The sequence below is a fragment of the Coffea arabica genome, chromosome 3e (assembly GCF_036785885.1).
Source record: "Coffea arabica cultivar ET-39 chromosome 3e, Coffea Arabica ET-39 HiFi, whole genome shotgun sequence".
Lineage (NCBI taxonomy): Eukaryota > Viridiplantae > Streptophyta > Magnoliopsida > Gentianales > Rubiaceae > Coffea > Coffea arabica.
In genome coordinates this window covers 6,052,155-6,064,550 of record NC_092315.1, presented here as the reverse complement: position 1 = coordinate 6,064,550, position 12,396 = coordinate 6,052,155, and the positions used below count along the sequence as shown (strand labels likewise).

The window sequence follows — 12,396 nt, the reverse complement described above, 5'->3', positions numbered from 1 at the left end:
TAAGATGGAAATGGGACTTGAATATCGAATTTGGAACTTGTTTTTGTTTTGAAAACGTGTTGAAAATTCATGGCTAGATTGCTCAAAAATGCTGGCGGATTCAACTTTCTGTGCAGACATACTTCAGTGTTTTGGCATAACTTGACGTAGAAACCTCAAGTTTTCATATTAAATGTTGGCGGTTAACAAGTTTATCAAGCTCACTTATCAAGCACAAACAGGTTTAACCAGTTTTCAAATAAGTGAGGTTACCTTTCAAAAGGTGTACCAGTCTGAAAACTTAGGCCGTTGAACTCTTTGGTGCCCTTCCTTTTCAGAAACCTCAAGTTTTACATCCTTAAGATCCTGTTGCCAAAACTATTTGCTGCAAATTGCTATGCTTGTGATCTCTTCTAAGCGTTAGCATCTCAAATAGCACATTCACCACGTCATTGTACTCAAAGGTCAAAAACCCACATCAAGCCCAAAAGAATTCGTCCAGAACTATGGTTTTTGGAGGACAAGTCCAAAAGATACCACAAAAACATGCATCATTTAGACAATCCCTATCACCAAATCCTATAGACAATTTTTGAACTTGAGGCAGCGGAAATGAGGCGATGTTTCTCATGTCATTGAAACCCTCGACAGTTGGGGGAAAGAAAATCTCTGGAATGAAACTTGAGATTGATTTAGCATTGTCAAAAGTTCTTCAATCTGGGAAAGAAAGAGGTGTCCAAAACATTTAACTTCATAAATATAACTCAATGTCATAAACCTTAGGGTAGGAGCAAGCCGTGTAAAAGAGAGTGGGGGAATGAAGTATCCTCTCAATTCAAAATCGAACAATGCTTAACGACCTCTTTCAGTTCTCTCTTTGAATCCAAATGTATGCGTTTAATCGAGTGACTCGAAATCTTGATAATTTGCAAATGGAGTCAATCTTGGATTGTCAGCGCTGCAAGGTGTGGGAAACTTTCTGCAACGCCTAAGAAAAACTCATCAGTGATGGCAATGTCATCCAAGGTTAACCTCAGATTTTCACATATATGCATGTGAGGCCTGCAAGGGAATGATTGTGAATCTAATTCAAAAGAAACTTCTGTTATACAATTATGAATTATTACAGTAAAAGGGTTCAAGACCTGGTGCTTCCACTTCAACATAACCATTTCCCTGTATAACAATACTACATTGCTTAAGTTTTAGAAGCTTGCTCACCTTTACGTTCACAAGATCTCTACTGGAATAAATATTCAAGATTTCAATCAATGGGCAGCTCGACATTATGTTTTGAAGCATCTCTTTGCTTAAATCCACGCTAAGATACGGCTTTTGGAGATGATGACACCTTATTATCCTTGATTACTTGGGGCTTTAACTGGAATTGGCCCATAAGACACAATTTGACAAGTAATTTCGCTTCAAAAATTGTTTTTGAGGCAACGTAGAATTACAAGAGTGTACAAAAATTCAAGGTTTCTCCCGCCATTGTCCACAGCATTTTGGAGCCATGTATTGACATGATCAGGCGTAAGCGTGGGGAACTCAAAAAAGTTTAACTGCAATCTTCAAAGAATCAATACAGCTTAATTGGGCCGTCAGCCATGTGCTCAACCATGCCTTAGACAATACACTCATTTTTGCTGGTTCTTTGGGTTTGAGGAAAGAAGGTACGTGATGCCAGTGATGTGTTCTGGCAGTTTGGACATGCCCATCATCTCCAAGACTTCCACTGTCGGCCATGGAGACAAACCCCCCAAGCTTCTAAAGTTAAGACTACTTGTAGACATTGAAACTCGCCAACCTTTTGCTTTCTTATTAATAGTGATTTTCTTCTAAACCAGCACGTATATAAAATATAGTTAGCTTTAATTATTACACATACGCATAAGAATATAATAATTAGAGATAATTTTAACACATTTAATAATTGGAGATGGAGAAAATGATTGATGAACATAGTTGTAAATGGGCATTTTTAAATTTTAATTACCAACATTTTTGAGATATAATTTCTTGAAACTTTTCATTTTTCTTATTAGTGTCATGACTGAAATCCAACGATTCTAATTAAAAGACCAGAGGGTAATTTAGACACAGTAAAAATTGAGATCAAAATGGTTGAGTATTCAGTCAGTACAAAAAGTGCATGCGGCATTCAATGTTTGATATATTAAGAACATGATAGTCATTTTTTTTATTACACTGAACTTCTTATACAATAATTTCAAATGTCTTCTAAAAATATTTTGCTTTTCCTAAGAAGTAGGAAGAAATTTTCTAATATTCCAATCACTCATAATATAGGTAACTAATTAGAGGAAGCTATTAAGAAAACCAAGCAAAACTGGAAACTAACACTTAGATATCGATAGGAATTATAATAATCTAGTCCCAAAAACTTTTTTCGACCCTTAAAGCATTTCATGATATTCTTCCAGAAACAACCAAAAAAATCAAATTTGAAGATCATTAACATCCATCTCAATCATGCCCACATCACAAAAAAGTTTAAACTGAAATCCCACTATCAATCATTAACACCAATTGAAAGAGCACTATCAATCATTTACACCAAACATTAATAGCCAAAAAATCACTTGGACCAATCCTTAATAGTAAAAAAAAAAATCCACTAAAATTGAAAATACAATCTTAAAATCACATGAAGGTAAACAACAAATCAATCACAAAAAGTGAAAATTTAATTCATAATATACAACATAAAATGATTGGTGAATATAGTTGTAATTGGGCATTTTTCAATTTTAATTGTCAATATTTTTGAGATATAATTTATTGAAACTTTTCATTTTTCTTATTAGTATCATGATTGAAATACAATAACTCTAATTAAAAGACACGAGGATAATTGAGACATAACAAAAACTAAGATCAAAATATGCTTACACTTATAATCCCTATTATCAAGACTCATCATACTTTTTATATAGTAATAATAATAATAATAATGACTAGTTGTAATTTGTAACAGTGACTTACAATTGTCATAGCAGCCAGATTTTGTGTAATAGTAGAAATGGACTCATGATGAAAACAGACGTGTCACCAAAAATGTGTCATAAAAGGGAGAAGGGCAGGAACGGTTACACTGGCAATGGTTCTTGAACAGTGTAATTATAATTCATTGTTAACTGCTTGTACATCTTTGTAATAAAGAGCTAGTATTCAAGTTGGCTCATATATGTTAATTGATTTAGAGTTATATGTGGAATGTTTTTTGGACCTTACAATTTTAATTTTTACATTATTAGCGAAATTTGATCCGTGAATTTTTCTAAACGGTTGTCACAACAGTCCGTGCCCCTTGTCCATCCTCAAAACCCTTTGACTAACTCTCTCCCCCCCCCTATAAATATTCCTCCTCCACCGACCATCACCAATTTTCTTCCTCACCTTGGTTCATATTTTTTTCTCTCACGATTCATCGTCAACTTACAAGTAGTAATTAAGCAGTAAACCTCTTTCCCCCGCCTAAACCACATTTCTTTAAACATGGACAGCATTTTGAGTCCCATAGATTCATGCAAACCAGCTGAAAACAAAAACGTGGGCTGTCCCGCCACCAATGGCAATGTTTCCGCCGTCGAAGGCTCCTCCAGTTCTCATCCTCCTTCCATGATAGTCGGGCCTGAAGCCACCCTGGGCCGCCACATCGCTCACAGGTTGGTTGAGATTGGCGTGAACGACGTATTCTCCGTGCCTGGCGACTTTAACCTCACCCTTCTCGACCACTTAATTGCTGAACCAGGGCTCAACAATATCGGATGCTGTAATGAGCTGAATGCGGGCTATGCTGCTGATGGCTATGCCAGGGCTCGCGGGGTAGGTGCATGCGTCGTAACCTTCACTGTGGGTGGACTCAGTGTGCTTAATGCTATTGCCGGGGCTTACAGTGAGAATCTTCCAGTGATTTGTATCGTTGGAGGGCCTAACACGAATGATTATGGGACTAATAGGATTCTTCATCATACTATTGGCCTTCCTGATTTTAGCCAGGAATTGAGATGTTTCCAGACCGTCACTTGCTATCAGGTAATTAAGGATTCTTACACTTGCTCTTTGATGTGTAGTTCTATTCATACACAATTTTTTTTTTTCTGAATTTGGATTCTAGATTCGTTTTCCATCAATTTTTTATTTGCCAATTTATTTGTTTTTTCTGAATTTGGATTTTTTCGTCAAGTTTTTATTTATCAATATGCAGTGGAAGGTAATATTTAAAAAATCTTCCTTGCTTTGCATATAACTAATTTGGTATCTTATGCCATTGCACTGCAGACGAATTCTATACTTGAAAATGTATATTGCAGATTAAAAAAGAATCTGAGAAATCCTCAAATGTAATTTCCACACTTTTGCGTTCATCCATAGCCATTGTGGTACCTACTATTTTGAGAAAAATGTCTACAAAGTAGGAACTTCTATTTTTTAAGTCCCCAGTTACAAGCAATTTAATCTCAGAACTTCCTACTTTCTAAATCTGCATGAACTATTGTTTATCCAAGGACTTAATCGTTTGAAGTGCTCAAATTACAAATTTCGTGCAAACTCTCACTCCCATCCATAGGAACTTTTCATTGTTTATAGTGGCTGGTATTTCAATTATTTTTTTCCTGCAAATGGCTGACAATACCTTTTTGCGTTTCAAGCTCCATTCCTTAGTCTTTGCACTTGTCCATTTATGATTAGTATTCTTGTTAATGGACTACTATTACTGAATTTTACTGGATGATGCTTAAAAACTAAACATCATTTAGCTCAACATACACAATTTGATCAGATCTGCACTATACAAATAACCCCTACCATTGACCCGACTAAGACAGACATATTGATTTAAATCAGGTGGATGTCAAATCCTCCACAATTGTCACCATTGCATGTTTTGGAGTTTTTGATTGCTGCTCTTTGTCCTGAAGGCTTGAGAATGGCCGTGATTTTTTTCCTTTTTGTTGGGGGTGAATTTTCTGTGCTAGGCCGTGGTTAATAACTTAGAAGATGCACATGAACAAATTGATAGAGCCATCTCCACCGCTCTGAAAGAAAGCAAGCCAGTCTACATTAGCATCAGTTGCAACTTGGCAGGCATCCCTCATCCAACTTTCGACAGAGAGCCCATTCCATTTTCAATCTCACCAAGGTACATTAAATTGATTATAAGCTTAAATGCTTGTTAGATTCATTCTTGGATTATAGGAAATCAACTGATGCCTGAGACTATTACATGGATTCAGATTGAGTAATGAGAGGGGACTACAGGCTGCAGTAGAAGCAGCAGCAGCCTTCTTGAACAAAGCAGTGAAGCCAGTCATGGTTGGAGGCCCAAAGCTGAGAGTTGCAAAAGCTTGTGATGCATTCGTTGAATTGGCTGACGCCTGTGGTTACGCAGTTTCCGTGATGCCATCAGCGAAGGGCCTAGTGCCAGAGCACCACCCTCACTTTATTGGCACTTATTGGGGTGCAGTTAGCACGGCCTTTTGCTCTGAGATTGTGGAATCTGCTGATGCTTATATATTCGTCGGTCCAATCTTCAATGACTACAGTTCAGTTGGATATTCACTCTTGCTCAAGAAGGAAAAAGCCATCATTGTGCAGCCCGATCGCGTTGTCATTGGCAACGGACCTGCTTTTGGATGCGTGCTCATGAAAGATTTCCTTCACGAATTGGCCAAAAAGATCAAGAAGAATAACACTGCCCATGAAAATTATCGACGGATCTTTGTCCCTGAAGGGCTTCCCCTGAAAAGTGAGCCTACTGAGCCATTAAGGGTCAATGTACTATTCCAGCACATCCAGAAGATGCTTTCTAGCCAAACAGCTGTGATTGCTGAGACAGGTGATTCCTGGTTCAACTGCCAGAAGCTCAAATTACCAGAAGGATGTGGGTAGGTATCAATGTCATTTAGTGCTTTTCATCCCTTTTCTTTCTATAAAAATTAACGAGCAAAAATTGGTGCTGCAGATATGAGTTTCAAATGCAATATGGCTCCATTGGGTGGTCCGTTGGTGCGACGCTAGGCTATGCTCAATCCGTACCTGAAAAGCGGGTGATTGCTTGCATTGGTGATGGGAGCTTTCAGGTGAGAAACAATGACATTTAATCGGGGAAATCTCATTGATCTTTAAGAGCATGAGGTTTCGGGGCTAATAAAATTTTTGGGTTGCAGGTGACTGCCCAAGATGTGAGTACAATGATTCGTTCCAACCAAAAGACTATCATCTTCTTGATTAACAACGGAGGATACACCATAGAGGTTGAAATTCATGATGGTCCATACAATGTGATTAAGAACTGGAACTACACTGGATTAGTGGATGCACTTTGCAATGGTGAAGGCAATTGCTGGACCACAAAGGTAATTCCTGCTTTTGTGCTAACCCCCCCCCCCCCCACCACCAAAAGGAGAGGGGAGTAATATATTAATGACTGCAATATATTAATATTCTGTTGCGACGGATTATTATTATGGTGATACAAATTTTCAGGTACGCTGTGAAGAGGAATTAATTAACGCAATTGAAACAGCAACCGGGGAGAAGAAAGACTGTTTGTGCTTCATAGAAGTGATCGTTCACAAAGATGACACAAGCAAAGAGTTGCTCGAATGGGGATCCAGAGTTTCATCTGCCAATAGCCGCCCACCAAATCCTCAGTGAAGAGTGGAAACTACTTCCAATCCAAGTTAAATGGATGGCTTTATATCACTAATTTCTTGAATTTGGATATGACTTGCGCTGGAATAAATGGTGCTTTTACCAAATATATGTAATGGAGTTCAACTTTGCTTAATTATCTTTATTGGAGTGTTGGCTGCAAGTCACTAATTCAAATGTGAATTTGAGAACTGCGTGCTCTTCTCAGACTACTGCTGCTTCTTCTTTTTCTGTTCCAGACTTCATTATGCATAATCTTGTATATCTTATCAGTGCAAGTGCCCATGTTTGCTTACATAAAACAAATCAAACCCTGAAATGGGTAAGATATGCATGGTGAAAGTTATTTTACCATATGGTTTACCCATAGAAAGGCATTAGCTCGCTAAAGACTCCAAAAATAGTCTGGACAAATATGAGAAAAAAAATTATATATATATATATAATTCATTGGGCCATTGTGTGTGTGTGTGTGAAATTGGAGAGATGGGCACAGAAACAATTGAATGGTGCATCAATATGAAGCCGAACTCTTGTTTCGAAAAGTAAAACGACAAATACGAGACCTACACGCATATAATCGGCCACATTTAATTTTTCATGTTTAAATTAAATGTCACTCATTAATCTTCTCTCTTGGCTTTTCTTTTGATAGTCTTGTTTTAGTTGTAAATTGAAATTTAATTGACCAATGGAACAGCTAAGAGTTCAAAATTTTTTCACAGGATGAATCTGAAGTGAGTCAGGTGGTGACTGAAAGTGATGAAGGACCTTATCAGGAAGCAGCGTGAGTGGAGAGAAATGGGGAGTGTCTGATTTTGCATATCAAGTGTCCCTCTGGCAAAGGCTACAAATTGTTACTACAAATTTGACTGCTTTCTGAGCCAGGGATTCACTGCCTTACAAGGATCAAGACACCAATTCGGTGAAAGATATCAGTGATTTCCACTTCTTAACGTCTATCAAGGATTAATTTGCCTGGATTGGTCCATTAATTTGTCCTCCATCTATTGTAGAACTGTCATTCGCTGGTATCCAATTAGGATCCAGTTCCTCCATGGTGATCCAACCATTAGGATCGTCTTCAACTGGTAAAACATTGAAATTAGAAGGGTCATACACAATATCTCCAAGGGCTGCATCAACAATAACTCCACTGCTGCCGGCAATATCTGGCTCCTCGTTGTTCATGTTTGATGCTGCAGGTGGAGTACTGGTACTTAGTACCATACTACTACTCCAATCAGAGCAATCGTTAGCACTAGAGTCTGATATCATCAATTCTTGGACGTCAGGCGAATCAGTAGGGTTAGTTCTCAAATTCTTACTGCATCCAAATTGATCAATGTCCGATTTTCTTTTTGCTGATTTAGTCAACCCCTGATCATTGGATTCGATAATGCCATATCTTGATCTTGATACTAGTTTTCCTCCTTTAGAGCTTTTGGAGTCATCTCTATTTATCCGACAAAGTACTAAAGAAGTATCTAATTCGTTGTTTAGCCCTTCCAAACAATCACCATCAATATAGTACTCATACATAGTCCATTGGCCCTGAGTCTCCTCTTTTGACTTAAACGTAAACGTCCTCTTCTTGCCAATTAGCTCCCCAGTGCCCGCCTTCTTGATAGGTTCTGCGGCTGTATTGCCATGCCATTGCCCACAACCAGCTGTCCTGTTCTTATTCTTGTCTTCCTTCTTCTTACCAACGCTGGATAGCCTCGTAAACACGTAAAGTACTTTCTGATCACGAAAGACTTTGCCCAAAAGATCCACTACTGTCTGCCAAGGATCATTGTTGCAGAACAGATCCCATGGCGTCCCTTTCACACCGTAGATATTTCTTTCGATCATGACCCTTTTCCATTCCAAACGCAATAGCTGATTCTTTACCATAGGTAGTACGTGATCAACTCTTCATCGGTAAGACAGAACCGAATTCCTAACCCGAAACTGGCCATCCTATTGCTTTCTTAATGTTTCTCGGAATCGAAAGTTATGAAATTGGAGGCATGGCGCAATGTATATATAGAGGAGTAGGGAGGGGCATAAAAGTTTAGAAGTTGCCTAATATTGGTTATCCTACTAGATTTGGAATTTGCTTTCACTCAAATTCCTAAACATCGTCGCGCCTTGCATAACCAAGTTGACTATATTATTATTACTACTAGACATAATATTTAAAAAAAAAAGATCCAATCACTTAAGAATTCCACATGCCCTTGAAATCTATTGTAGAATTTAAAATAAAATTATTTCATGTGAAAAAAATCATAAAACAATTACATAAAATGTAATTTTAACAAAAAATTTTTTATTTAAATATTTAAAATTTCACAACATGAGAGATATCTTACAACATTTGCATTTTATCTCCATTTATTAATGTTCATAATTTGAGAAGGAACAGTTTTAACAATAGAAAAGTTTTCAAATTTAGTTGTTGTAATATTTTTTAATAGAAGTGAAATATTTTGGAAACCTCGTTCTTGATTTTTCCCCAAAAAAAAAAAAAGTATCGCAAGACATGGGTGATATGAAAAGCTTAGGCAAGGAGAAAAAAGAATAGAGAAAAATGGAGATAAGTGTATACTTATTGAAAATTTTGACACGTTTTAATGCAAAGGCTGATGTGGCTTAACAGAGGGAGTAAAATGCAACAAAAATAACGTTAAAAAGAAAAGTATAAATAATATCAAGCTTTAGGAGGGTTTGTTGTCTTTAACCCTATCTTTAAGAAAATATTGTAAGATATCGTACTAGCATCAATTTAGCAGAGTTAAACTTAAAGAGAAGGTGGTGAGATTGACTTTGTGTTTGATATCGTCAGTAGAACATTGATGTGTCAGAGTTTAGCAAGATAAATTGTAAAACTTGTCTGGTAATTTCTCATTTGCCAGGATAAATTTGCTAAGTTTGGTCATATGAATTTTTAATCAAATTGACCCGCAATGTATCTTCTATCTCACTGTTTCATTTTCTATCTCACTTTTTATTATATTACTATTTTTTTTTATAAAAATCATATTTTAATTATTTTTCATTTCCTTGAGATCCAAAAACTATTAATCGAAGAATACACAAAATTTAACAACTCAAAAAATCAAATTGCATAAAAAGTGAAATTTTTTAATGAATTTTTTTCTTTATTTTTTAATTTTTTATTATACATTATTTTTTTAAGACGGTTGTATTTATATATTACTCAATTAATAGTTATTAAATTTTAAAGAAATAAAAAAGGACTAAAATATAATATTTATGAAGAAGAAATAATAATATAATAAAAAGTGGAATAGAAGGTAATATGACAAAAGATCTGCTGCATGATTGACCCTACTTGAATTTTAGTTTAAGGGATCGTTCAAAACAAAATTGATGATTTCAGGGCGCTTATAAATGTTGAAGGGCCGAATGAGAAGACGGGCAAAATTGCAAAGACTATTGCACTATGCGACTGCACCTTAGGTAAATGGGTTAAAAAGTACAATAAAAGCCATTATTTATGAAACTTGATTAAATTATCACAGACAATAGTGATAGAAATGAGATACGGAAGAGAGGAGGGTGGGGGCCTACGGATTTTTTTCTTTGATACAGAAAATAGTGTCTATATTAGCATATTTTCTTTGACACAGAAATTTCATGTCATAGAAACTCTCCTACGGATTTTTTTCTTTTCTTTAACACTACTGATTTTCTTAGGACGAGGATAATTTTATCTAAAGTTCTAATTGGTAGAAACAGGCGATCAAATATAGCTTCTGATTGACCTATGTGTATGTCTATAAAATTATGAGTCCACCATCAGCAGAACCATCACAATTGGCTTACAATTTTTTGGAGCTTCCTTCTTCTTGTGGAATCCATTGACAACACACTTCTACCTTGTGCTAGAATTGGACAATCAGAAACTTGATTATGCTGTGACAAATTCTGGGATGTGTTATGATTCATGCACTGATGGTTATGAAGTGGTAATAGGGCATAGAGCAATTGATACTCAGGATTCCCATGAATATGTCCTGCCTAATAAGGTCAAGTGAATGAGGTTTCATTGCAGCAAAACTGCAGAAACAAGGAAGGAATTGTCATATACTTTGGTTTGGGGGTTTTAGAGGGCTGCATTTGTATGGCTTGTCAGGACAACCAAGTTGAAGTGTACCTTAATTTGGTGTAGAAAAAAAAAAACCAAGAATTCTAGTAATCTGTTAACAAGAAACAACGACTTCATCAGTTGTATTTGAGAGTACATCAAACAAAAGTAATTTATGATGAAGGAAAGTGCTGCAAGGATTATTTGACAGGGTTTAAACAAACAAAAAAAAATTTTTTGGAGGCAAAGATATATTCACTAGACAGTCACCAAAATCAGCAGCTTTTGAATCCAACTCAGAACAGAATTAAGATGGTGGCAACTAGTTAATATAATCCTCTTTGCCCAACTTCCATAACAGTATTGAGTTACACAGGATGAATCTGAAGCGAGTCAAGTGGTGAGTGAAAGTAAAGGAGGACCTTGTGAGGGAGCAGTGTATGGGGGAACAGAAATGGGAAGTGTCTTATCATTTTGAATTTCAAGTGTCCCTGTGGCAAAATCTATCAAGTTCTTCTCAGAAGAAAGAATTTACTGCTGCTTTTTAATCCTGGAATTCGCTATCTTACAAGCATCAAGCCACTAATTCTGTGAAGCCATCAGAGGATTTCTAGTTCAGAAAGTGTTCAAGGACTTGCCATTTCTGCATGTAATCTTCTCAAGATGTGTTCCAGTATTTCTAAAATTGGTAAAATAGGGGCAAATCACGAGAATAGATACCCAAAATTTGCCACTTTCAACTGCCATTAGTTTTTCCAAAACTCTATCAAGAATGTTTCCTGAACCAAAAGAGACGAGGTCTAATTATCAAGTGTTACTAACTCGTAAAAAAAAGAAAACATACTAATTTTTTTTAGTCCAAACCAGGATGGACTAAAATTCAAGTACGTAGGATGGAAATTCCACCTGAATCAGGTTCAGGAGGATTTTCTAGCCCTTAGAATGATTTGAGACAAGTACAAGATCAACCCACAGAAAAAGACAATTTGTACAAGGTTTGACAATATGTAATCTGAACTGACGGAAGAGAAAAAGTGCTGCAGCTTTGATTGTTTGCCCTCTACCTGGTTATGCTAATAAATATTCACACAGGATTTGGGCAAAGGCTTATAACTACAACTGCCCAAAACTATAATACATCCGTTCTACTTATGATCTTCTAAAATCAGATAAGCTTTTCCAAGAATCAAGCAACAACAAATTTTATGAACCATACTCATTTGTTCTTCAAGGTATGCTGCTACTGAAAGATTCTCATCAGGAGGTCCACTTGCGAAAAATCTAAAATATGCTTATTTTACAATCTGCAGACATTCGAATTTAACGTTATAACTGAGCCAGGTGATGATTGGAAGACATTCTGCATTTTGGCCGATGGTCTGAAGAAAGGACCTGATTCACAATGACCCTCCTAGTCTGCGTTATAATATCTGCTGTTTAAGTTTTGATTTTAAAGTTCAGACTATACAAAAATTTCTTGTCAATCATCAATGAAGCATACCAAACAACTGATGCCGGTTAGTACCTCAGGATGTGTTTATAGAACAGAGAAAGCTAAGAAATGATGCATTACAGCAAGACTATCATTTCTTCCCTTATTTGTGGTGTCTCAATCAAGCAAAAGAAAATAAAAGCAGAAA

At 36.4% G+C, this 12,396-nt stretch overlaps 1 protein-coding gene across 1 annotated transcript; it reads left to right on the top strand.

The window, feature by feature from the left end:
* Positions 1-3,385: 3,385 nt before the first annotated feature.
* Positions 3,386-6,851, top strand: LOC113733692 (pyruvate decarboxylase 2-like). Its single transcript, XM_072084581.1, has 6 exons — positions 3,386-4,038; positions 4,983-5,146; positions 5,241-5,891; positions 5,969-6,086; positions 6,174-6,362; positions 6,493-6,851. The coding sequence occupies exons 1-6, from the start codon at positions 3,499-3,501 to the stop codon at positions 6,661-6,663; spliced, it is 1,833 nt and encodes a 610-aa protein (XP_071940682.1). The 5' UTR covers positions 3,386-3,498; the 3' UTR covers positions 6,664-6,851.
* The last annotated feature ends 5,545 nt before the right edge of the window (positions 6,852-12,396 follow it).